A 23844-nucleotide genomic window follows, 5' to 3' on the forward strand; every position below is an offset into this window, starting at 1 on the left:
CACTGACTATAACTCTTATATTGTACATGACAACACACCAGCTGTGGGCTGATATTAACTGTGTAGCAGAAGTGTTTCTGGTTTAAAGTGCCGACTGCTTTTCTCCCACAGACTTTGGATTAGTCAAAATAAAAGAACCTAACAATATCCACAGCAGCCCTGAGTCACACATGGCATGTTTTTTTGTATGTGTGGTGTGAGTTAAATGAATGTCTTAACAAAGGTGATGGGAGGCAGGAGGCATGCACAGGACAACAGAATGAATTCCAGAGTGACAGATTTTATTTAGAGTCAGACAAACTGAACCCACGTACAGAATGAGATGGATTGATTTACAAGAACAATGTATAAACGTAAAGGAGAGTCTTCTAACAGGCAAAGTCTTGAATACACACGTCACAGTCCACACACACTACTGTTACAGGAGACCCTCACATCTTTTACAAAAGCTAACTACTGACATGACACAGATTTAAGCTCTGACAATAAACTGTGATGTCTGACATAGCCAACTATCTTTTCACATTATTGTAGTTAACAGCAAATGTAACAGATTTCATTACCACAGCTTCATAATGTCACCAGTAATTAAGTAAATAACCCAACAATTTCAAGTTTAACAGATGTCATGCTCTCATAAAAAAAAAGTTAAAATGAGATCCCTGAGATCAGAAAGAAAACTGACTGTAAGTTTTATAACTTTCTTGCTGGTGTCTCATAGTGTCACACACTCCTGGCATCACAAAAAAGTGATGCTTATATCATCCAACATGTTAAGAGCACATGTCACGCTATCCAAATGTCCATCTCCACATGTTAAAACTCTCATACGCACATGCTTTATGTACGCACATAACCCCACATAACCACACACACACACACAGACACAAGCTGTGTGCTGGGAATATGGATTTACATGACACTGCAAGGTCACTGGGTCAAGCTGGTCTAATGCACACATAAACACACACGCACACATGCACACACGCAGGAAGACAGCGCGACATGCGAAGCTTTCAAGCTTCCAGATGTTTGAAACATGAGTGTTTTTATGAGCAGCACAGGGAGCCTTTAGTGAGGTGCGCGTGTGTGTTGATGTGGTGTGTGTGTGTACACGTTCAAAAGTTCAACTTCAAAGAGCTGAGTATAATATGTCAGTTCAACAGTTGTGTATGTCTCTCTTTGTGCGTGTGTGTGTGTGTGTACATGTGGGAATGTGCTAATAGCTTTTAATAAATAGTGTTTTCGGTCAAACCGGGACCTTTTCCCCTCCCTGTGTCTTGTTTCTCACACACAAACACAAACACACATCACAGTGAACACAGCCTCAGTGATTTGCAGGCAGAGCTGTTTTTTTTTTCTTTTCAAGTCTCATGCAGCAAGTTCAAGTTAAGTCTCAAGTTGGTCAGGATAACAGACTTAGTCCCAACTCCTGGACCACAGACCTTGTCACAAAACAAATGTTATATGACTTATATATTATTTATAGCTGTATAGGCTCTCTCTCTTGTAATTACCTTGCACTTAATGTGGCCTATTTGTGCTGCGATTTTGCACCTTTCAGGTAAGTCCAAGTCATATGAGACAAGTCTAAGTGTCGCAGAGCAAGTCACAGCTCACCATAACGAAATTTCAAGTCAAGGATGAAAATCACTCCAGTATCTGAATGCTGAGCGCCACAAGGACACAGCAGTTGAACATTTTGCTTATAAACTGTGTTAATAGCCGCCAACAAGTCATTTTAATGCACAGGACTAAAGTAATATCTATTTATGTTGTCAAGCCCTTGCTCAATATATTATTTGCTTTTTTATGATTTAACCAGAGGGGTGCAACGTGAAGTTCAACAGAGCCAGAGTCTCTTTGCTTGAGCTGGCTCTACAAACCCTAAAGCCTCAGTCACAAGTAACAGGGTACCACAAAGGTGTTTATCAACTTGCTTTTTGCTTCAGGCTCTGTGCGCGATCCCATGAAACAAATTAAATGATGCATTCTGCGCATAATTTGAGTCTTAAAATTGATCAGTCGTGTGCCAAATATTTCTGCTTTTGAAGAAAATGTAAAAATTCTTACAGTAAAAAGCAACACTGTTGCTTCGATTAAGGCAAGAGAGGAATGCTGGTAGAAAATTATCAAAATCGTGCATTCACAAGTTAAAATATTCATTTTACCACATTTATTTCTAACGTGACAGCTGCACATTGTGCAGCTCTGAAAATTTAAACTTAATGCAGCAGATTTATACTCAAGAACTGTATTTGCATACACTGACACTGTCCCATAATGACGGATACATGGAAATCACTTTAGTTTGTGGGCAAACCAAAGTGAAATATATGTTAGTGATTTAACCTATCTTTGATAAATATGATTACACTAAATAATTTTCTAACAGTGCTCATTCAGCTATTATATATCTGCAGTGTAAAACTGATTTGAGCAAATCAGGACGAAGCGTAAAAACATAATTTAAGTGGTAGCATTGTGGTTTGAAGGAATTATACAGCCTTTCAAATTAAAGTATATGTCGTACTGAATAGTAATATAGTAAACTATTAAGGTATAATGTTACTTGCAGTTTTCTTTCAGAGCCAATGTGGGAAAATGGACCAGAGAGCACTACAAACACAGTGCATTTAGTGAGAGCAACAACAACCTTGTGTAAATAATAAAACTGTGTTCTTGCTCAGATTTTCTGCATCACTGATGCTGCAGGTTCCTGTGGTAACAACAGCAAAAATGTAGCATGACACATGCAGTAAGTGCTGAATGTAATGTCATGGCTCAACAAGTTGGATTAAGCGTATTTATAACATATTCCCTCAGCTGTATCACTTGTAGATTCACACTGATTATAGAGTGACACTATTCAATGAGCTGTGAAAGGTGCTTTTTAGATGATTTCCATCTAAAACTTGAAATAAAAAATGGTCAGGTTAAAAGAGAGCCACCTTCCTAGGACAGAAAACTTCAGGCTCAACATACCTTGTTAACCCACTAATGTTGCTTCATGGTGCAGCCCTCTGGTCAAAACCTGGGACATGAATGTCTTTAAGTCAAATCATGTTTAGTTTTCACCTTTGTAACTTAATATGACAACTGCCTGTGTCTTAGGCCTCAAATCGACAGCTCTGCTTGCAGGCACCAAGTGTGGAGATTTATGTATGTAAAGACTCTCCTCAAATAGACAGGACCAGTCTGTTGTCATGAGGACTCTGGTGTGGGTAAACAGTGTAAGGGCTGTATGATGGACGATGACTGTTCTTGTGAATGAGCACATGCTTGTGTGAATGTGGCAGCACATGCATGTGCACTCCAGTGCCTTTATGCCAGTGTGTGTGCTGATGTGAATGTACGTGAAACCCACCTTCCTTACAGTCATGTTTGTTCTCATGCAGTACAAAGCCATGGCGACACTGACAAACGTACGAGCCCACTGTGTTGATGCACTCGTGCTGGCAGCCGCCGTTGTCCTTGCTGCACTCATCTTTGTCTGTGAGAGATACACATGCAACACATCACTCATGAGGAAACAGCAAAAAAAAAGGACGAGGTGGAGGGAGGCAAGAGGTCAAGCGGGGGAGAGGAGTGGAGAAATGAAACCTTCAGGAAGGGGAGTTTTTAAGGAAAGGAGTGAGGGACAGACAGCAGGGAAAAGGTGAAGAAACAAACAGTGATATAAAGATAGGATCAGATGTAAATCGAATTAGTGAAAGAAGGTAAGGTCAACAAAAAAATACAAAGAAGTACAAAGAAGAGAAGGTGGCAAAGACAAACATGAACATGAATATCCAGCGATCATGCTCGGCAAACATGATCGCCCACAACTGTAAGACTGCACAATACTGTTCATACTTCACCTGCCAAGTTAAAAGTTTTTATCACAGGGCTAAGAGTTAAAGCAAAGAGAGACGGACTATTGACCACTAAACCCCTCTCCCAAACAGCGAAGGTGCCATGCCATTGTTCAAACAGCCCATTATTTCAAAACCCCAGTGGTTCAAAAAAGGTCTCACTGGACCAAAAGCCTATTTTTCTGACAGGCTGTTATCCTAAAACAAACGCTGATTGCTCCAAAAATACACACTCTCCCTGCAGTTAGAAAGATTCATAGCCTGCAATCAGTCAGCCCTGCTTCCTGACGTTTCTCACCCTCTTTCCCCAGTTGATTGGGAGCAGTCTCACTCCCAGTTTGTCAAAAACCAACGCTTGGTCAGTGGCCCTCTGCATCTGATACTGACACACAGAGGTACCCTTTATGAGTCACAGTATAAAGAGCAAGAACATCTACATGGGGTGGGGAGGAAGGGAGGTGGATGGGTCAAACACACTCTGGACTTTCACCTCAGAGGCCGCTGTTCATAGCACCGTGTGAAACTACAAGTCAATCAACTTATTTTAATAACTCTGTAGTGTGCTAGTACATGTAGCTTACTACACTTGTGGCCTATGTCACGTGACGTTACATTACATTAGTAACAAATGTACTTATTTAAAGCCAAAACATGTGCTTTCATTGCCTGATCCTAAGGAAGTAATCTTAAAAATGAAGTGTTTTACTTTCATTTTAAGTTTATTTTGAAAGGAAACTGGACATTTCCAGTGAAAACAGGAGGTTTTTTTTGAAAAAACTCAATGCATGTAATGAACGGAAATTGCCAACCTGTTCCTGAACATCCAACACCAATGCTGTCAGTATTTGATGAGTTGGGACCAGGGGTCGCGTTAAACGGATATTCTCGGTCATTGACCGGTTTTTTACAACAATGACTGGAAAATCTGAAGGCCGTCGGTCATTTTGACCGGTTGCAATTACCACCCCTGCCCACTTGGCAGCGGGGTGCACAGTCAGTGGTTTAAGTGGCTGCCGTTTTCACACTGCAGAGAAAAAGTCATTCATCTGCTTCATATAGCATTGTTAACATAACGGCCTGGACACACCAGATGCGGTAGTGCCGCGGAAGTCCTGCGAGTATACTCGCAGGTGCTTGACTGTCCACACAGGCAGCGCATTTCTCCACATCGACTCCACTCGTCTGTTACCGTCAGTACTCGTTTTTTCACATCAACAGGTCGTTTTAAACATGGGTAAGTCCATATTTTAATCGTTTTTTATAACGTAATAAGTTAATGACAATTTGTTATTGCATGTCCATGTATTGAGCGTGTTGGATAAACACTGAATGAATAGGGCATATTGTTCTGACCATTTAATTCATGTAGTTATGTCTGTAGGCTCGGTGACACAAAATTAAAATTGTAATGAAGTGATTATGGTATTGAAACATGTGTTCAGTTATGCACTGTTGTGTTATTTTAAATTATAAACACAGTATTTTACCTCACATTTCCCGTGCTGTTGTTATTTTATTTTGAAAATTGGCCGGATTCTCTCGTCTTTTCTGTGTCCGACTTCCTGTTTGGTACGATCCACTCTATCCAGCTTGACAGAAGCGCTCGCGGCTCGCGTGAAAAATAGACCAGACGCCGAACTGAAGCGCTGCGGTGTGTGGATGTCTGTTCATCTTTTTGTTCATGTCCTTATTAATGCACACTTTATAACTTGCTTGTTGGATTTATTAAAAATGAACGAATGAAAACTAAATGTCTTTGAATATCTTTATTATCATTTAAAAACGAAAATTAAAATGACCGGTAAAAATAGATAATGACCGGATTTTTATGACCCTGTCAGTCAAAATGACCGGCGATGAAAAAGTCTAGCGCAACGTCTGGTTGGGACTGAGAATGTGTCGTGGGAGCATCTGTGTATATATGACTGTCGTAACCAGTGTCCAGTCAGCAACATCGATTTTCCTACTATGTTGAAGGCATGTCCCGCCCTCCTCTGCCTCCGATTGGCTTACCTTGGAATTCTTACATTAACCAATCTCACTCCTCTTGCCTTAATCTAACCAATCAAAGCGCCAAAGACAACAAGTACTAGCCAATCAGAGGCAGAGTAGTGAGGGTCATACCTTCGCCAAAAAAAACAAACTGGCACCCAGTAATCCAATGATGTCATTCTGCATGATAATTAGCCATGTGCTTCTGTTTGGGAGAGGGTGTATTTTTGGAGCAATGGCTGCATTTCAGAGTAATGGGTCATCAGATACATAGACATTCAGTCCAATGGGATATTTTTTAGATTATTGGGGTTTTGGAATAACAGGCTGTGATAACAATGGGAAGTCCTACATTATTTTGTGGGATTACATTTTTAAAAGAGCCCCATTCATGACCGACACATCCACTGTTTAATACAACCCACTGTGTGGAGGCACGTTCTCGATGTTACTACTGAGTATCAGAGTGTTAGCAGCTCTGTCCTGCACTTTATTGGATTTGGGGAAGTTTACACTCATTGCATAAGATAGCTTTACTTTTGCCAAAATCAATGGTTAATCCACTTCCCCACAGCCTTTTCTCTTGTAAATGTAAAACATACTTTACCAGGAACAATAAAGCATAAGTCAATCTCAGCAGTATAAAAACACTGCTGAAAGGTTAGAGGAGAGGAAGGTGTAATAAAAGAGAGAGCACTAAGAAGAGTCAAAGCAACAACGGACAGCTACAGTTAAGTTAGTGAGTGTGTGTCTGGTTCTGTTGGCCTGTAAAACCGTCTTTGTGCTGCTCTTGGGGTTCATGGTTACGGCTGCTCTGTGGTCAAACTCGACCTTGGCTCTGAAACGACTCTGATCATAGCAGCTGTTTTCGGATCAGCTGTGCTCCCCTCTGATGAGTTCACCCGGCCAACTGAAGAGAAACTGTAAAATGTGACGAGAGCTTCTGTCATCACGTTTGTATCTCCTGAGCCCTGTGTAATAAATCTGGAAAGATACTGGAGACCTACTTCTCTGTGAATTTTATGTTCATCTCCACAGTACATGGTATAGTATATGTGGGACGTAGCATATGTGGGACATTAAGTTGTCATGGTGATGCCTAAATGTAGACCAGAAATTCCCCCCATGAATAAACGGATAGGATTTTTGAAGCATTTTGCTCCATAAATTTGCATACAAACGAGGAGACCTGATTTTCTCGACAGTACAATATCGCCTTACTGCTGTTTATAAAATAGTTGCAGTCAATGAAATCAACTACAAAGAAATCTTCATTATCTTTTATACCAATTATTACCTATTAGCTTAGATGATTAGCTCATTAACATAACTGGTAACTGTATTTCTATGACGGTGATACGTTAACTCACTTTCAACATCACCCTGGACAAGCTGGAAGAGATATCTGAACAAAATGTCACCTCACCTCCTTTCTGATGTTTTACCAGTGGTAATTAGGCCCAACGATTGACAGCAGATTGCCAAACTGTCCCTGACTCAGACAAAACAGGGGTGCTCAGTGACTTAGTGGGTTCAGCAGGTACCCCATATACAAAGGCAATGTCCTTGCCACAGCAACTACAGGTGTGATTCCAGCCTGCACCCCTTCCTGCATGTCATTCTCTCTTTCATGCTTAAACCTATCCTATCCAATAAAGGCAAAAAAGCCCTGAAAGAGTCTAAAAGCGCTCTGTCTGATCAGGGCAGGCTTCAACAAAAAAACGCAATACACTGTGCCTCGTGTTTTGCTATTTGCAAAACGCACTCTGTCTGATCTGGTCCACAGGATTTGGGTTTTCTGCAGATTAAACAAACAGTAGATAACATGTTAATTCGTGAGCTTTAGAGGTGCTAGTACATGGATTTTGTCATCTGTGGACCGAGCCAGGCTCGCTGTTTTCCCCTGCCTCCAGTCTCTGTGCTAAGCTAAGCTAATCGCATGCTAGCTGGAGCTTCACATTCACCACAGAGATCTGAGAGCGATCCTCTCTTCTCTCAGCAAGAAGGCAAATGTGCATATTTCCAAAAATGATGACTCGTTTAATAGTTTCCCACTTTGTTTTGCCTCAGTAGCTTTAAGGTTTCTGAACTCTTATTCCACACTCAAGGTTTAGGTTTCATGCTTTTTTTACTTGCCCGGCAAATCGGTCAGACATCTTCTTGCCCAAAGTCAATTTTTCCTTGCTCCTAAACAAATTGTTTTAGTCATCATCAAATAACAAAGAAGACTAAAGACCTAACAGCACTCCAGTGATGTTTTGCAGAAAATTGGCGTGCCTCGAAATTACAACCTGTTTTGGCTGCTTTGCCCTGAAACTTGTAGTAAACTGCACAACACATAGCTGGAGTTTTGCCCACATCCTCTAACGCCTTCCAACTAAACTCCTGTTTCCAGGATAATCTAAATGCTCGCTTGCGCTTCAGCTCACAAACTTTGTCTTGAACTGCTGCCATTTTCTCTCAACGTCCAATCAGGACTGGGCATGTGCAACTCAAAACAGAGATGAGAAAGAAGCGGGATGGCTCACTCTTTACCTGCTTCCATCAGCAGCGGAAAAAAATATGCATTTAATTTCTTTTACCATTTGCCAGATTGTTGGACTGTTGTTAGATTTACTAGCCCAATGTGGCATTTTACTTGCCGCAAGCAATCAGGCAGTTCTTATTGTTGACCCTGACACTGATGGTATCATACGTATTCTCAATCAGCTTGTCATACCTCTCTGTTAGAGCTGTATGATGTTTTCATTTAGTGACATAATAATATTCAAGTAACACTATAATATCATGATGATGTATTATATATGTTCAGCCTGACTTACTTGGTATCTTTGGGGATTTAGTTCCAAAATAGTTCAGGTGAAGTTGTCTGTAAGTTTGCTCAATGTTTGGCTGCCCACCATGAGTTAATAATGACTGCCACGCTGCTGCTTGTTAAGAGGTTAAAGGTTTAAATATTTGCTGACTCAAAAACAAAAACTGAAAGGACACAACTGAGGTGTTTTTCCACTTCTCGCTCATTTTCTCTCCCTCATCCTTTAATTTGTGGCTTCTTCTGACCCCATGATCTCCCCTCAGCGTGGCTGGGCAATGACAAAGCCCTTTTTAGTGAGGCTGAACACCGGAGGATCACAGGGTGGAGGTGGAAGGGAAGACTGGCTCTGTGTGGGGCTGCCACGTTGACAACAACAGTGATGGTGTCAGGCAGAGAAACATTGAGGTGGGGATTTGCAGATGGCCGCACAGGAAGACAAGAGCATGTAGAAGGGAGAGTGTGGGAGACAAAGCCGAGTGTGTTTGTGACTGTGAGTGAGAGACAGATTCCTATAAAGAGATGTGAGATTAGACGCAGACGCAGAGTCTCACCTCAACTCAAGAGCTTGTGAATCAAACTAGATCTGCTTTTAATGAAACCACTAAATCCTTCCCTCCCTGTGTGTGTGTGCCTGTGTGAGTTTGTGCGCGTGTGTTTGTCTGTGTCCGATGTGGTATTACAGTGCTATTGTGGGCTCAGTCTCACCCTATCACAGGCTAAGAAGCTTTGCGGTTGATGCTACACAGTGTCCATTGTAGCTTTCTTCAGGTCAAGCACACAATATCCACATGCACACACACATGCGCGTTCACACACACACGTGCACACTCACATGGATTAGTAGTGTGTGGGAGGCCGAAGGGACCTCCCTAAAGCTGCTGGATCTTTGCCAACCAAAGGCTTCTGACAATAGAAGAGCCACTCACACACACACATTATCTATATCTGAGTGAAAGTAATTTCTCTGTGTAACGCTCCGCTGAGCAGTTTAACTTCCAGGTGTTCTGCAGGTAGTTTAATTTGACGAGCTCATTCAGTTGACAGCTTTACTTTCTCTGGAAAACAAGGAAGCAGCCGAAATGTTATAATGAAGTTGCCTTTTGGATCGGTTTCACTGTTTCTCTTTTAGTTACTATAAACGTCAGAGTAATAAAAGAGAAATCTGGATCTTTTCTTCAGGACAGCTTCCTACAGTTGTTATTATCTAGTGTTAGCATCCAACAAATTCATCCCTGCAACAGCAAGAGGGGGAATATTTGTTGTCATTTAACCGGAGAATCATAGCTGTGTCCCAGTTCCAAACTATGTACTAATTCTCAGTGGTTTTCCTGTTTGTGTTTTGTGGAACTTACTTACTTACTGTGTTCATTTGTTTTTCATAATGTGGTGCGAGTAGAAATTTTTGTCCTCTGACAAAATGCAGGAAAGAAGGACCTTCTTACATCTCCAACAAATTAAAAGTAATCAAATTTAATTTAATTATAGTTTAGGAGCTTGTGGGACATTTCTGGAACACATCACCAGAGAATAAAAAACAAAAGTATTAATTTTTCAATTTGGGAGAAGAGCTATTGCTGTGTCTCAAATCGCGTACTTCTGTACTTACACTTACTATTTTGAGTGCATAAGTGCGTTCACACTGAGAAGTATGGAAAAATGCAGTGTGCTATGAGTACCCTGATGGTGCACTCAAAACGGTCAAGAAGTTGAGTGTGGAACTATGGACACTTCTCGCACTCAATGGTCGCCATCTTGGCTACGTAGCGGAAGGGGAGGGACCACTTTTCAAATTGGAAATAGCGGCCGAGGACTGTGCGACCATGAACGTCGCTGCATTGAACAAATACATGTGTTTTTTGCACTAATCACCACTATATGTTGTTGGGTATAAGCAGCAGTATGTTTATTGGGTTAATTTAGCAGTCTGTAATGATTTGGTACCGCGAACGATAACGCGAATTATGCTAATGCTAGTTTGCTAACTAGCTAATTTGCGGTCGTCATTTCAGGCTGTGTTTGGTTTGAGACAACACTACCCTGTTGAAATTTGAGCACTACGCCAATGAGTACATAGTGCACATGGTTTACTACATAGAAGTATACTAACGGAAGTATGTGATTTGAGACACACCACTAGTTTGAAATTAGCTGTAGCTTCCAAAGTTGCAGTTTGATTAGCATCCATTGATGCACATCATCTCCTTTTATGACAAAACAGTACAGTAAATTAAAGATATACTATGCAGGATTTCCAAAAAAAACAGTATTCCCTCTCAGTCATCACTTATGACCCACTACAAGTGTGTGGCATCTGCAGAGACTCTGCCCTCTGTCTGTATTTTCTTATTTTTTGGCGACCATGTGCCAGACCGTAAGCAGCACACATCCAAGAGTAAGCTACAAAAACTGGTCAAAGCACGGCAAAAAACACACAAATACAACGAGGCGAAATGGCAAGCAGACAAAGCTGGGGTTGGCTTTCATTTTCACTTTTGCTGGTGATACTGTTTACAATCAGTGGCCGACAAGTCCTGCATAGTACACCTTTAACTTTTTGTGTACCTACTGCAAATAATAATTTTCCAATACAAAAATAGCAACGAAATGTGTTCCACCATTTATGTGAGATCATAACAGGAGAACAAACTCTTCATATGTGCAAAACTGAGCTTCATAAAGCTTTCTTAAACCTTATGTCCCATTAGAAGTGTGTAGTGATGGATTTTTCTGCAGAGACTTTCACTGTCGAGCATGTTTACAAACAGTAACGGACAATCCTGCATAGTATACCTTTCAGCTTGATTGGAATCGTTAATTTGGACCGCAGAGAGTTATGTAACAATATAACTGTGCTGCTGAAAGTTGTTTCATAATAACATTGTATTGTACGAATCAATACTGCTGAAATACCACTTAAACTAGTATTAGTATGTAGCATGGCACCGGGACAAAGCACATGTTTCCTTCAGGAGGAGAATGGATAAAGAAATGATCCACGCCATTAAAACGGGATCCATCCATTCTCTCGTCACACATAGACCAGAGCCAATCAGAGATTCCGACTGTGAGGTCATGTTACCTCCGACCTCTGATGAGGTCGCCAGCTTGTTGTTGACATGGCCACGGGAGGGAGAGCGGCCGCGCTTTATGTCCTGGCATGACTCAAACACAATCATACGCTCTTGACACAGAGCCAGTCTGTCTGAGGGAGAGAGGGCAGAGCGCAGGGTGGGTGTGCAGGGACGCCTGAGAGCCGGTGGACGCTCAGGAGATGCAGCGTGACAGACAGACACAGCACATGAAGACAGGCAGAGAAACAGAGGGGTGTGCACACATAACATATGGATATTTCCACAAATACAACAACCATAGAAGCAGACATATGCACAAATTAACTGTCAGTGGAGGTGGGCAGAGGACACAAATCAGGAATGGAAAAAGCATCTATATACAATATGTTTGGAGCCAACACAATTGCAGGATGAAGTGTGACATTCACGTAGCACAGTAAAAAGCAGAGGTATGGAGACAGTGGGAGGGTTGATCCAATATCAGTTTTGTTATCGGGATGGAAATAGGCGGCAGGTCAAAAACTTAAGCTAGACACCAGTGAAGCATCTGCTGAGCAATTAGATTTTATTTCATCACAATAAATTCCAGTCGTGAGCCAGCCTGGGTACCAGATGAATCTGCGAGGTCATCTTTTACTAGCTCTGGCAGATGCATCTGATCTCTCCACTTCAGACAGATTTCCAGCTGACATTGCCCCGGTCAGGCCAATCACAACCGTTTATCTAATATGGGGCATGTTTCTAAAACGACTGACTCCACCATTGGGTGCTGATATGTTGGCTCATGTCATTCTGCCAACCGTACCCCATATCAAAGTCAACTTGACAGGCTTTGCAAAAGGCATTGCCAGTATCCTGGTGAATGGAAGATATGAATAGAAACTCTATAGTTGAACTCTACTTCAAGTAAATTTACAGTGTTCTTTGATTTTGTTAGGCAAACACCATCATGCCCTGCCATTTAAACGACAGCTAAGCTAACAGCTATGTTAAGTTAGCTGGCCTGTTTGCCTGCACAGAGAGCAGCTGGCACATGCTCCACAAATCTGCTTGTGATTTACCAGGTTGTGGTGACAGGTGGGCTGAGTTGTATGGAGTGTGTCTATAACTTGTGTAGTTTGTGTTTAATAGATAATATGGTGACTTGGGCGACATCAGACAAACATACAAACTTATGAATCCTTGTATGACGATTATTTAGAATAGAGTTTGAGGGTCATGCAAATTACGGGAGTTTCCTGGGAGAAACAACAAAACAGGAGGGAGCTGCGCGATGGCCTCAAAATACAGGAGAAACCTGGGAAAGACGGGAGTGTTGGCAGGTTTGTTTTTGGCTCAAGCACCCTCGTGCCAGGGACACGACAACAAGCATAAACCTAGCTTGTTATGGAAGCATAAAAACAAGCGTTATGAAGGCATTTTGGAAAACAACCAAGATGGCTGCAGCGATGCTACACCATCACAGCTCATCTTCGCACTTTGTCGTCTGTACACGTTTGTCCAATGCTCAGTGCTATGTCACATATTTTGTTGATCTGATTAGTTGTAGGTCTATCCAACTGCATCCAGACTGAGGTGTTTTGACCTACAGCCTTTGACAACGCCTAAAGGAAATCAAAAATGAACTGAGAGGTTCCAGACAAACTCACATTTGGGATTTGGTCTGGCAATGTCAGACTAGTTGTGAGCCAGTTTCACGAAAGTAAAGTATCAAAAATATCCACACTAGAAGCCTCTCATACTGATTCTGCGGCATAAATAACTTCCTCATTGTCCATCTGTATGTCCCAAACAAAACACACTGCTCTGCCCACCCCTGACAGACAGACACACACACACACACACACACACACACACACATGCATACACACACACAGAGTTGTAACACACGTGTCTTACCTGAGAAGAAGTGAGCCTTGAAGCCTTTCTTGGAGACGGTATTATCAGACTTGAACTCAATCCTCATGTTGTTATATTGAGAGGTGATGACTTCAGGGACCTCTGTGCCACAGTATTTACCATGCAACTTAGAGTCTGATGAAAGGCCACTGCGCACCTCCACGTAGTCATATTTACACACCTAAAGACAGAAAGCTCTTGTAACACAAATCCACAAGATGGCTACTTATGCTTTGCACCTCCATATTATGAACAGACAACACACACACACACTCACACTTACCTCATTCCCCTCCAGCTCAAAGGCCTCAAACTGCATGGAGATGCGGTACTGAGTGGGAGCGACCACCTGCCAAACACAGTTCTTGTTGGGCGGATACTCTTTAGGCCAACCAGGAGTGCTGATGGTCCCGTTCAACTTGGAGAGGAGACCGCCACATGCCGCTGGAAACACACACACAATTCAGAAACACACACGCACCAAGGTCATGATATATGTGTTTACATGTCTTACAAGCCACAAGGACAGAACTGCACAGAAAATGACGGAGTTTTGGAGCTGTTTTATTTTACATTGTGGTGGGAGTGGGATTCCCCTCACCCTGCCAAACCGCATCATACATTCACAACCGATGGTGGATCTGGTCAATGTTTCAGTCAGTTGTTTTTATTTAGGTTTCAAATGCACTGTTCTTTAAAGTCATAAATTATTGCTTTCCAGGCTGCAGCCGAATGTCAAATCCACATTTTCCCCAATGTTTAAAGAAACTGAGCCGTCATGTGAGAGTGTCTGGTTTTGTGCAATGGGGAGCTATAAGGGCCACATATTTATTTGAGAGGGGCAATGCAATTTAACAGATAGCAATAGAGAACATGAAACCGATGTGCAACAGAGAGTGTTTATAGCTCTTGCTCATAATCAACTCTAGTTTGTAGCAGGGCTTTTGATGAAAACAGTTGTATGCTGCATTTATTTCAGTCAGGACGGTTTTATTTCTGACATGATGAAGTCGAGGACGGAGACTCTGCTTCTACTGATGATGTCCTAGAGCCACCAGATTAATCTCAAAAGAAAGTCATTACTACTGGTATTTGTTAATTTCAAGGGGAGGTAGGTCATGTGAACTAATGCAAGTTAATTTAATCTATTTTTTTTTTTTAAGTTTATTTACATTATTAATCCCCAAGGGGGAAATTCAATCTTTCCACAGGCCCGAAATACACACACACATGCACAAACAGGACCTTTTTTACATGCATTAAATGGAGAGATGTCAGGGTGAGGGGGCTGCTCGTGGACTGGCACCCCGAGCGGTTGGGGGATTCGGTGCCTTGCTTAAGGGCACCTTGGCAGTGCCCAGGAGGTGAACTGGCACCTCTCCAGCTACCAGTCCATGCTCCATATTTTGGTCCGGGTGGGGACTTGAATCGGCGACCCTCCGGTTCCCAAGCCAAGTTCCTATGGACTGAGCTACTGCTGTCCCCAGTTACTCACAAGACATGATAATACCTGTACAGTTCACCACAGCATTTTCCTCATACCACAACTCAGTTTCTCAGTTTGTCCTATTATTCCAAACATATTTATTAGTGTGATACTTGTTCAGCCAAGCATTTCCCCAATTTATCCTTCTCGAGATGGGCATGGAGAAACCTCAGATGTCACTGTAATTGAATATAAAAACTACAAACTACTATGGCAGCTTTGGTGACGTCACTTAGGTGAGACGAAAGATCCTTTGCCACTGGAAAAAAAAAACACTGACACCTGGCTTTTGTCTCTAATGTCAAAGGTTACAACTGGCATTTATTCCCAGGACAAATGACTCTGCAGTACTCATCGATCTGCTCCATTTGGAAGTAACGGAGACATGACACTGGGGTGGATGCGTTAATTTTAGCCCCTTTTACAGCTCAATGCAATGACGCGCCGTCACAAAGTCCGTCCATCTCTTCCCATGCGGTGCTCAAACATCATTACAAATTAGTCAGCACTGAGTTTGAGAGAATAAGTAACGGGTATAAAAAAGAAGTAACCACTGACTGACTTTCACTGGCCTCCATGATGCTTTCTTCTGTTTACTAAGCTGCTTTCCAGCAAAGTCATGGTGTTGAATGTGATACACCGGCACCAAAAACGAAAAACAAAGTCATACTCATCTACTGCTGGCAGTATAACAGGTTTCCCCACATTTAAAAAAACCTGCATATATGCAATGCTTTTGGTAGAAAAAGGGTAAAAAGTACATTTCTATTGGAATGAAGCAAAAAAATGTATTACACAACATAAGTGGCTATTCTACCATACAGCAATACTCTTTTGGTAACTGGGGATAACCACTGATAACTACTGGGGAAAACAAAAGCACTATTTTACTCCTGGGTTTTTTTGCGCAGTAGTTGATGCACTTCCTTTGTGTCGTAAATCAACCCTTTATTTCCCCTGAAAATCATACCCTGGGGCAGAGAGAATTACATGATGAAAATTAGGCTTTAAGGGAACCAATCTAAATACTGATGGTGTCATTTTTCTACAGCAATCAATATTTACTTCATAATGATAAGTTAAAGCAAAAAAACGTGTCTATTTCCCCTTTAAATCCACTTTCTCCACAATGTTCCCACACATTAATTCAGCGGGGAAGCCAAAGTAACTACTGCTCTTCAAAGAAATACAGCAAAACCACCATTTGTATATTTCTCTCAGCATAGCTTTCTCTCTCTCTGCCTCAGAAGTGGTTTCAGTTGTTTCAGTATGAGGGTCACTGTGGGTAGTTAATCTATTTCGTGGGATTAAAGGACCTTCACAGCATTTGTGGCACTAAAGCAGCGGGGCATGTGGCTTTGTGTCAGAAAGTTGTTTTTTCCTGTTGATGGAGGCTGCTCGGATGTTTTTTTTCTGATGAGTTAGACTCATATCCTACAGAAACACACAGCGACTTACAAAGGAATGCGCATACAAACATGATTGCATCACACACACACGCACACACCACACACACTCACAGTTACCTTCACAGCTCTTCTTGTCTGGAGCTAGTTCATAGCCCGGGTCACAGGCACACTTGAAGCTGCCGAGAGTGTTTACACACCTCTGTTCACATCCACCATTGTCTGGCTTGGCACACTCATCCTCCTCTGAAAAACACACACGTCAGCGCACATTTATTTTCACACACCTAAAGAATGCTTTGGTTAAGAGGTCTCGTGAGAAAAAAACAATCACATGACACACACACATACCTTTGAAGAAGTTAGCAGCAAAGCCGGCCTTGTTGACTGTGCCGTCTGAGACAAACTTCATCCACAGCGTGTGTGAGGTGGAGCGCACATCCTCAGGTTTGTCGTAGCCACAGAATCGACCAATCAAAGGGCTCGTCTCCAGGGGGCCATCTCGGACCTCCAGGTAGTCGTAAGCACAGCTGTCGTGCCTCTCAATCTGGAAAAACATTCACGTAGGTGAACACACAAACATGCAGTGAGAAACACAACACCTCTGTGAATATCAACATCTGTCCTGTCACTATCAAATATCTCAGCAAAACCTAGTGGGGAAAGAACTTCTTTTTACAAGCTGGATCTTATTTGCGTCGTTTTAGCCAAGAGAAGTGTCTTAGACTAGAATAGGGCTGGGTATCAGTACTAGATACTCCTAGGGTACTGACTGAAATAACCCAATACCAATAAGTATCGAAACTGCAGGTGGATTCTCGCAACTGTCCCTGGTGCAGAGCTCGCACTCCCGCAGCAGCAGCTACAATCCATACAGTCTGTGGTGTGGTGAAGTCAAGCCCGGTATATTTGAGTTGGCAGTTCAGCATGCTGAGATGCTATAAAAACGTAATTTCTTAACGATACCTAACCCTTGACTGGAGCAATTTTAAACGAGGTTGATGTTCACTTCTGTGTAACGGTGAACTTTGACCTTACAGGATTGAAGCAAGGTTGGGGACAGATTGAGTCATTTAGCACACTGACATTTTTACAGCACAAAACTAATCCTCTACTGTGCCGTGTTTCTGTGCACACACACACACACACACACACACACACAAACACATGCACCACTAACATTATTAACTTCTTAGCAGCTATACGAGCGTGAAATTTGACCCAGACATTCCTGAGCACATACACACGTACACACACTCACAGAGGGGGAGGAAGAGAGAGAAACACACACACAAACATGAGCACACACACACACACACACACATACACAAGAAGTGACTCACCTCGAAGGCCTGGAAGCTGAGCCCGACGTTGTATCCTTCAGACACAGTGATCCTCCACACACACTCTTTAGAGGGTCTGTAGTCATCAGGATAGTTGGGAGACTGAATCTGTCCTGAGTCTTTGGTGATTTCCCCTCCACAGATCGCTGCACAAGACAGACAGACAGACAGAGAGACAGGACAGATTAGCATACACTGCAGTAACCAACAACACCTGAAACTCGTGTATATATTAATTATGCATGGAAACGTCTCACAAAAGTTGCAGTCGTTAAACCCGGCCTTTACTTAACCATGTACACTGGGTTTACACTCTTTGTTTTTACACATATATTTATGTTTTCATGTGAATATTTGTTTTCTCAGGTCACCTTCATAAATGGCAGCGAAGCCTTTTCCCACCCAGTTGCTGCTGCTGCGGAACTCAATCCACATCCTGCTGTCAGTGGAGATCAACACGTCGGGAACTTTATCTCCACAAAACCTGCCTGTTAAAAACACATCAAAACAAACCCTGTCAGAATCATAATTTGTGTCATAGCCTGTGAAACGTGATGTGAAATATCTGAGGGAAAAACAATAACAATACTCATAAATCTGTATATTTTTAATCCTGGTTCAAGTTTTGCTTCACTGCAAAGTGATGTCATCTGGCAAAACATTGTACTGGCCAATCAGATAGATTTTTTGATACTGTCATTTTGAACATGGCCTTAGAGTCACAGCAGTGTCAATCATCCAAAGTGATTTCAGCAGAAGTAAAGAGCTAATGACGGAGCAACAGTTTATTAAAGGGATAGTTCACTCAAACACAATATAAACTGTACATAGGACTATCCTCCTTGCACTCTCTTTGATCCCAGAAAAAGTTTCTATCCGATGGCGTTAAGCAGAGCGGAATGCACAAAGGGATTTGTTGTGCATGCGCGTCATAGGCAGGTTGAAAATTCAAAGTAAGAGCAAGTAAACGTCCACAAATGTGCACAACAAATTCCTTTTCAAGAGGATAATCCAGCAATGCTTTGTTCACAATATAGTTGTTTGGTTCTCCATGAGCCCATAAATGAATACAAGACTCTTGGACAATACGGTACAAGAGGCTTCAAAAAGGTTTTGGGATGTTTTAGAAACTTTTTTGTTGTCCTTTCTTTGGACTCTGCTCGATGCTTTCATTTTTTGGGCTCTCCACAGACTCAAACAGAAGACTGAATCATCACTTATGACCCACTAGATGTGTGTGGCGATGTTCTTCTTATTCTCTGTGTTCAGGATGTTTGTGGGCACAGTGCAGGTGAGGTCAGGGCTTTATGAAAAAGGAGCAATCAGGTGCCAGACTGTAAGCAGCAGGGGATCCATGAGAGACAGTGCTGAAAATTGCAAATGTAGGGAGGCAAAATGGCAAATGAGAGTGAATCTGCAGTTGGCTTTTACTTTCACTTCTGCTGAAGAGTATGTTTATGATGCCATTCAATAAGAAGCTTTTTATGGAACCATAAAGAGCCTAAAGAGGTGAGTACTATATACAGTTTATATTGTTTTTGGACGATCTACTACTCCTTTAAAAGGCAACCAGCACCCTTCTGGCCCTCATTGATCTTACCGAGCAGTGGAGCTTTCCTCCAGTATCCATCCCGAACCTCAATGTAGTCGTACCAACACAAACTGCTTTTATACAGATCCATGGTGGTGAAGTTAAGAACAATCTGTAGGAGAAAAAGTAAGAACATTTACATATTTATTACAGTGTGTTTGCACCTCAAAGAAGGAGTCGAGGAGAGGCAGAAGGGAAGAAGAGGGTGGTACCTGTGGTGTGAGGACATAATCAATAAACAGTCAGCAGTCTCCCTCTGTTAGTGCATGCACATTCACTGCACTGCAGGGTGTGTGTTTGTGTGTGGGTGTGTGTGTATGCACCTTTTCTCCAGGTGTAACTGATATTCTCCAGACACAGTGCGTGTATGAGGGGTATCCGTTGGGGTAACCAGGAGACGAGAAGTTGCCCGTTGAATCTTGGAGCGTCTCTCCGCATGCTGCAACACACACACACACAGATGGAGTTACATTTTTGTGGTGAGTCCTGCTGTTGTGTGTAATCCTTTCAGCTGTGTACTGATACTTATGGTACATTACTTAAGAACACATGGCTCTCATATCTATTATTATTCTCATCTTTTACTGCCAATTTACCAAAATAAATATACTACAGACTATTCTGTCAAAACAACAGCCTCAGTCTACAATGTCGGATCTGTCCAGATGGAAACTGTTGGACCCTTATTTCTGATTCGTAAAAACAGTAAAGGAATTAAAATCACTCTCCCAAACAAACTCGCATTTCATGTTGTCTTTGGCTTGTCTTAGTTTTGCACGTTCGAGTCTGCAGTCTGGGTGTCTGCATTCCCATGTGTATCAGCATACATGTGAGGTCCGACCACAGTCATTAAGCCTCGTCACCATTCAGCAGAATTAAACATTCCCCAGTAGTAGAGTCATTTACTGTAAGTGAGCGAGACTGACAGACTTTAAATCTTTAACAATGAAGAAAGAAAACTATTACAGCTGGAAAGGAAGTCGTGGGAAAATTATCAAGCAACATTTCTCTCTTGTTCATTCATTCCGAGTTTAACGCCGTCGCTCCCTCTCAAAAGGAGGTTAGCCAAATGTGCCCCTCCTATCCCATCATGCATGCTGTTTTCCCCCACAATGCCCTGGGGCTCTGTTCATCTGTCAGTGAATATGGTATCACTCAAATATGACCTTATAAGGTTGAGGTTGAATATATTTCCAGCTGGGACACACAGTCTTGTTCTCGCTCCAGTATCAAAATGGATTCAGCAGAATGACATATATCCTGTGATATATGTGCAGTTATTAATATTCATGAATGAAATAAATGCCATACTTGCATATTGTCAGATATATTGGATTTTAACAGCACAGATTTTAAAGACTTTGGCAAATTTAACAGACCAGAATGGTGACAAATATTATTTAATCTGTTTGTCTAAGATCATGTCGACATGATGACCTAAAGCGTGACCTCATCTTGGGGATGTGAGTGTGTGGGATGGCAACACTTGCGATAGTAAACCATTGCAACATTACCCCACAGCTCAGCTTGAGAGCAGATCCAGATCACATGAGAACTGCGCAACAGAGGGACGCCCCGAACGGCACAGATGTACGCAAGAACTGACGGGATGAGTGTGTGTGACGTGTGTGAGACACGAAAACAAAGAGGGAAGCGTCGCATGAAATAACAAATTACTCAACTTCACCTCTGTGCCTTGGAGAATGGAGGGGCGGGGATATTTTACGCCAGAGATACGAGCTGATAAACAGAGGTCATGTTTTGTTTTCTGGCTGTATGGACACTTTGCACAAACATATTCACACACACTGTGGTCATGTAGTAAATATATCAGTACCTGGACATCTATACAGCTTCCTTGCCTGTGCAATGTCTCCTTTACTGAGCCTGGTGCGCTGGCCAATAGCAGGCCGGACCCCGTTTTCATCTCTGGATGGAAGAATGGTGTCGAGGAACATCCCCCTGCAGGCGTGAAAAGAGACATTTACACACGTCATGCTCTGACTTCAAGGAAATCAATTTCAACACACACACACACATGTATCTTCAAAGCAGAATAATGTAATCGCTCCACCAATGTTTTTATGTTTTCTCCCGATGTGTGAGTCGAGCTGAGTGGGGAATAGGAGGGGTCATGAGAGTAGGTGATGCAGAGATTATAAAGCATCCTCATACAGAAAGCATGTAGAGTGAACCCATGATGGCTCTCACTGCCAAATTAACTGGCTGATTTCAGATGGCGGAGAAAACATGGGTGTTCATGATGCTATGAAAAGTTTCCATTAGTTTCATTGTGCTGATTATTTCTAATTTCTCCCAAAGTGAGTGTGCTGTAGTGTGCACTGTGTATCTTTTTTAAAATATTCATTATCTATCATGTATACAATGTTCCAAAGTGATCACTTTAAACATGCTGCCTACAGAGGGCATGGTTTTTATAGGATTTGCAGTTTCAGGTCGGGCTGTGGATCTTATGTTCATGGGTCAAGGTTGCAGAACTAATTGTTCATATGTGCAGGTGGCGGAGCAGGTGTGGAGTTGCACAATGTTGTGGTTTAGGAACAGGTCTTAAAAATCAGACAGGATTCAGATGTGAGCGAGAGTCCGAAAATGAAGTAAACAACAGTATCTCGCCTTCACTGCTGTCTGTGGCTATAATATCTGCTCTGTTTTAGCTTGTTGGTCACAAGCTCAGCAATGATGCTGATAAATCCAGTAATGTTTAACATGTTTGTAGGTTGTACTGTGCACAGGAAAAGGAATAGCTGCAGCCTTTTTATGTGAATTTTTGCATGTTGCACTGAACCTTTATTCGCCCTGGATGATGCAAGTATCAGCTCCACCCCAAAAACAATCAAAACACCATCAGGGTCACTGCTTCACAAAATTACAGAGCAGACACTGAACTTTAGAGAAATGTGTTTTGGCAGATTGTGTATCTGATAGTGTTGTAAATTCAGCAGTCAAGAGATATTGTGCCGCTAGTTACCGTGAGAAGGTGTTCCTGGCGTAGTGCATGATACTATCGAAATCATACGGTTCCCCGAGAGAGTTGACCTCCCCTGGCTCCATCTTGAGAAAGTTATACTCCTGGCCTGCAACCATGTACACAAATACACACACATTTGCACACATAGAAGGACAGCAGCATCAACCAACCAACAGAGTGTAACAGAATATATTCTTTACACAAAAATGAACGCACAAAACAAAATTTAAATAATTAAGTCTGCATTAATAAGGACATATATCTAATTATCAGGGTAGCGTAAAGCTCTGATAGGTTTCTAAATATAGGTTTCTAAATAAAAACTTGGGTCAGGACTGATTCACTGCCGTGTCATCTGATTTAACACCTGTCAGATTACGTTGCGGTGCAGAGGAGTGTGTGGGAGGAGGAGTGACAGTCTGGGGGGTCGAGGTGCTTTCACAGTCATTAAAAGCCTCATTTACACTCACACAGGGACAAAACACGAGTGTGAATTTAAAAACACACACATTCACATTATCCGTAAACGTCCTCACTTGTCTCAGGCTGGAAACGACCCTAAATGATTCTAACAGAGACCCAGGTGCATCATGGGTACTGAGTCTCACCTGGTTGGATGTTATCGCGAATGATGGTCACGTGATCGTCACGGTCAGGCCGCGTGTGCTCGTGCCAGAAGCCAATGACGTGGCCCAGTTCGTGCACCACGATGCCAAACTTGTCACAGTTCTTCCCTATGGAGATGGCCTGGGGCCCGTTGCCACGACGACCCACATAGGAACAACACCTAATAAGGATTAGTAGGAAGTTGATAGCAGGGAGATAGGCGGACGATATTTACTACTCATTTGGCAGTGGAGAAAAAAAAGCATCAGCAGTGTTGCATGAACACACACACTCACTCAAACACACACACACACACACACACACACACACACACACGCACACACAGTCTTCTCAGGATTTCCTGCCTTGTACTACGTCCACCAGAGGGAAAGCGTCAGGATTTATTTACATGCAGCGCTCCGATAACACTGCAGTTTCATAACCCAATGTGAACAAGCTGTGAGAATTCACATATCACTGCTCACAGAACACACACACAAACACACACACACACACAAAAAAAGGGCACACACTCATTCTTTTTTCTCTGGTTAGCCGAGACATCCGTGCCAGGCTAACAAATCTGATTAAAGTTACCCAGCGAGCTGATTGCAGGGTAAGGATCAGGAGTCACTGGAGTAGATAGTCTTTTTTTCTTGCGTTTGCAGCTCTAGTATCAGCAGCACTTCACCCACAACAGGTGCCACAAACACACTGTGGTTCTTTTATAAAACATTACTTATTTTTTCTGCATCTCTCTCTGTCTATGTCTCTCTCTCTCTCTGTCACACG

General features: G+C 42.3%; 1 protein-coding gene across 1 annotated transcript in view; it reads right to left on the bottom strand.

Moving 5' to 3' along the window:
- tll1 (tolloid-like 1) overlaps positions 1-23844 on the bottom strand; it is a 66416-nt gene that overhangs the window by 11749 nt on the left and 30823 nt on the right. The window contains exons 7-18 of the mRNA XM_033623013.2: positions 23055-23233; positions 22447-22552; positions 21295-21419; positions 19781-19896; positions 19467-19569; positions 18238-18354; positions 17867-18012; positions 16875-17070; positions 16644-16769; positions 13915-14075; positions 13632-13812; positions 3368-3493 (exon numbers count right to left, since the gene is read on the bottom strand). Coding sequence (XP_033478904.1) covers positions 3368-3493; positions 13632-13812; positions 13915-14075; positions 16644-16769; positions 16875-17070; positions 17867-18012; positions 18238-18354; positions 19467-19569; positions 19781-19896; positions 21295-21419; positions 22447-22552; positions 23055-23233 — 1682 coding nt within the window. The remainder of the gene's footprint in view (positions 1-3367; positions 3494-13631; positions 13813-13914; positions 14076-16643; positions 16770-16874; positions 17071-17866; positions 18013-18237; positions 18355-19466; positions 19570-19780; positions 19897-21294; positions 21420-22446; positions 22553-23054; positions 23234-23844) is intronic.

This window comes from Epinephelus lanceolatus, chromosome 3 (assembly GCF_041903045.1).
Source record: "Epinephelus lanceolatus isolate andai-2023 chromosome 3, ASM4190304v1, whole genome shotgun sequence".
NCBI classification, from domain to species: Eukaryota; Metazoa; Chordata; class Actinopteri; order Perciformes; family Serranidae; genus Epinephelus; species Epinephelus lanceolatus.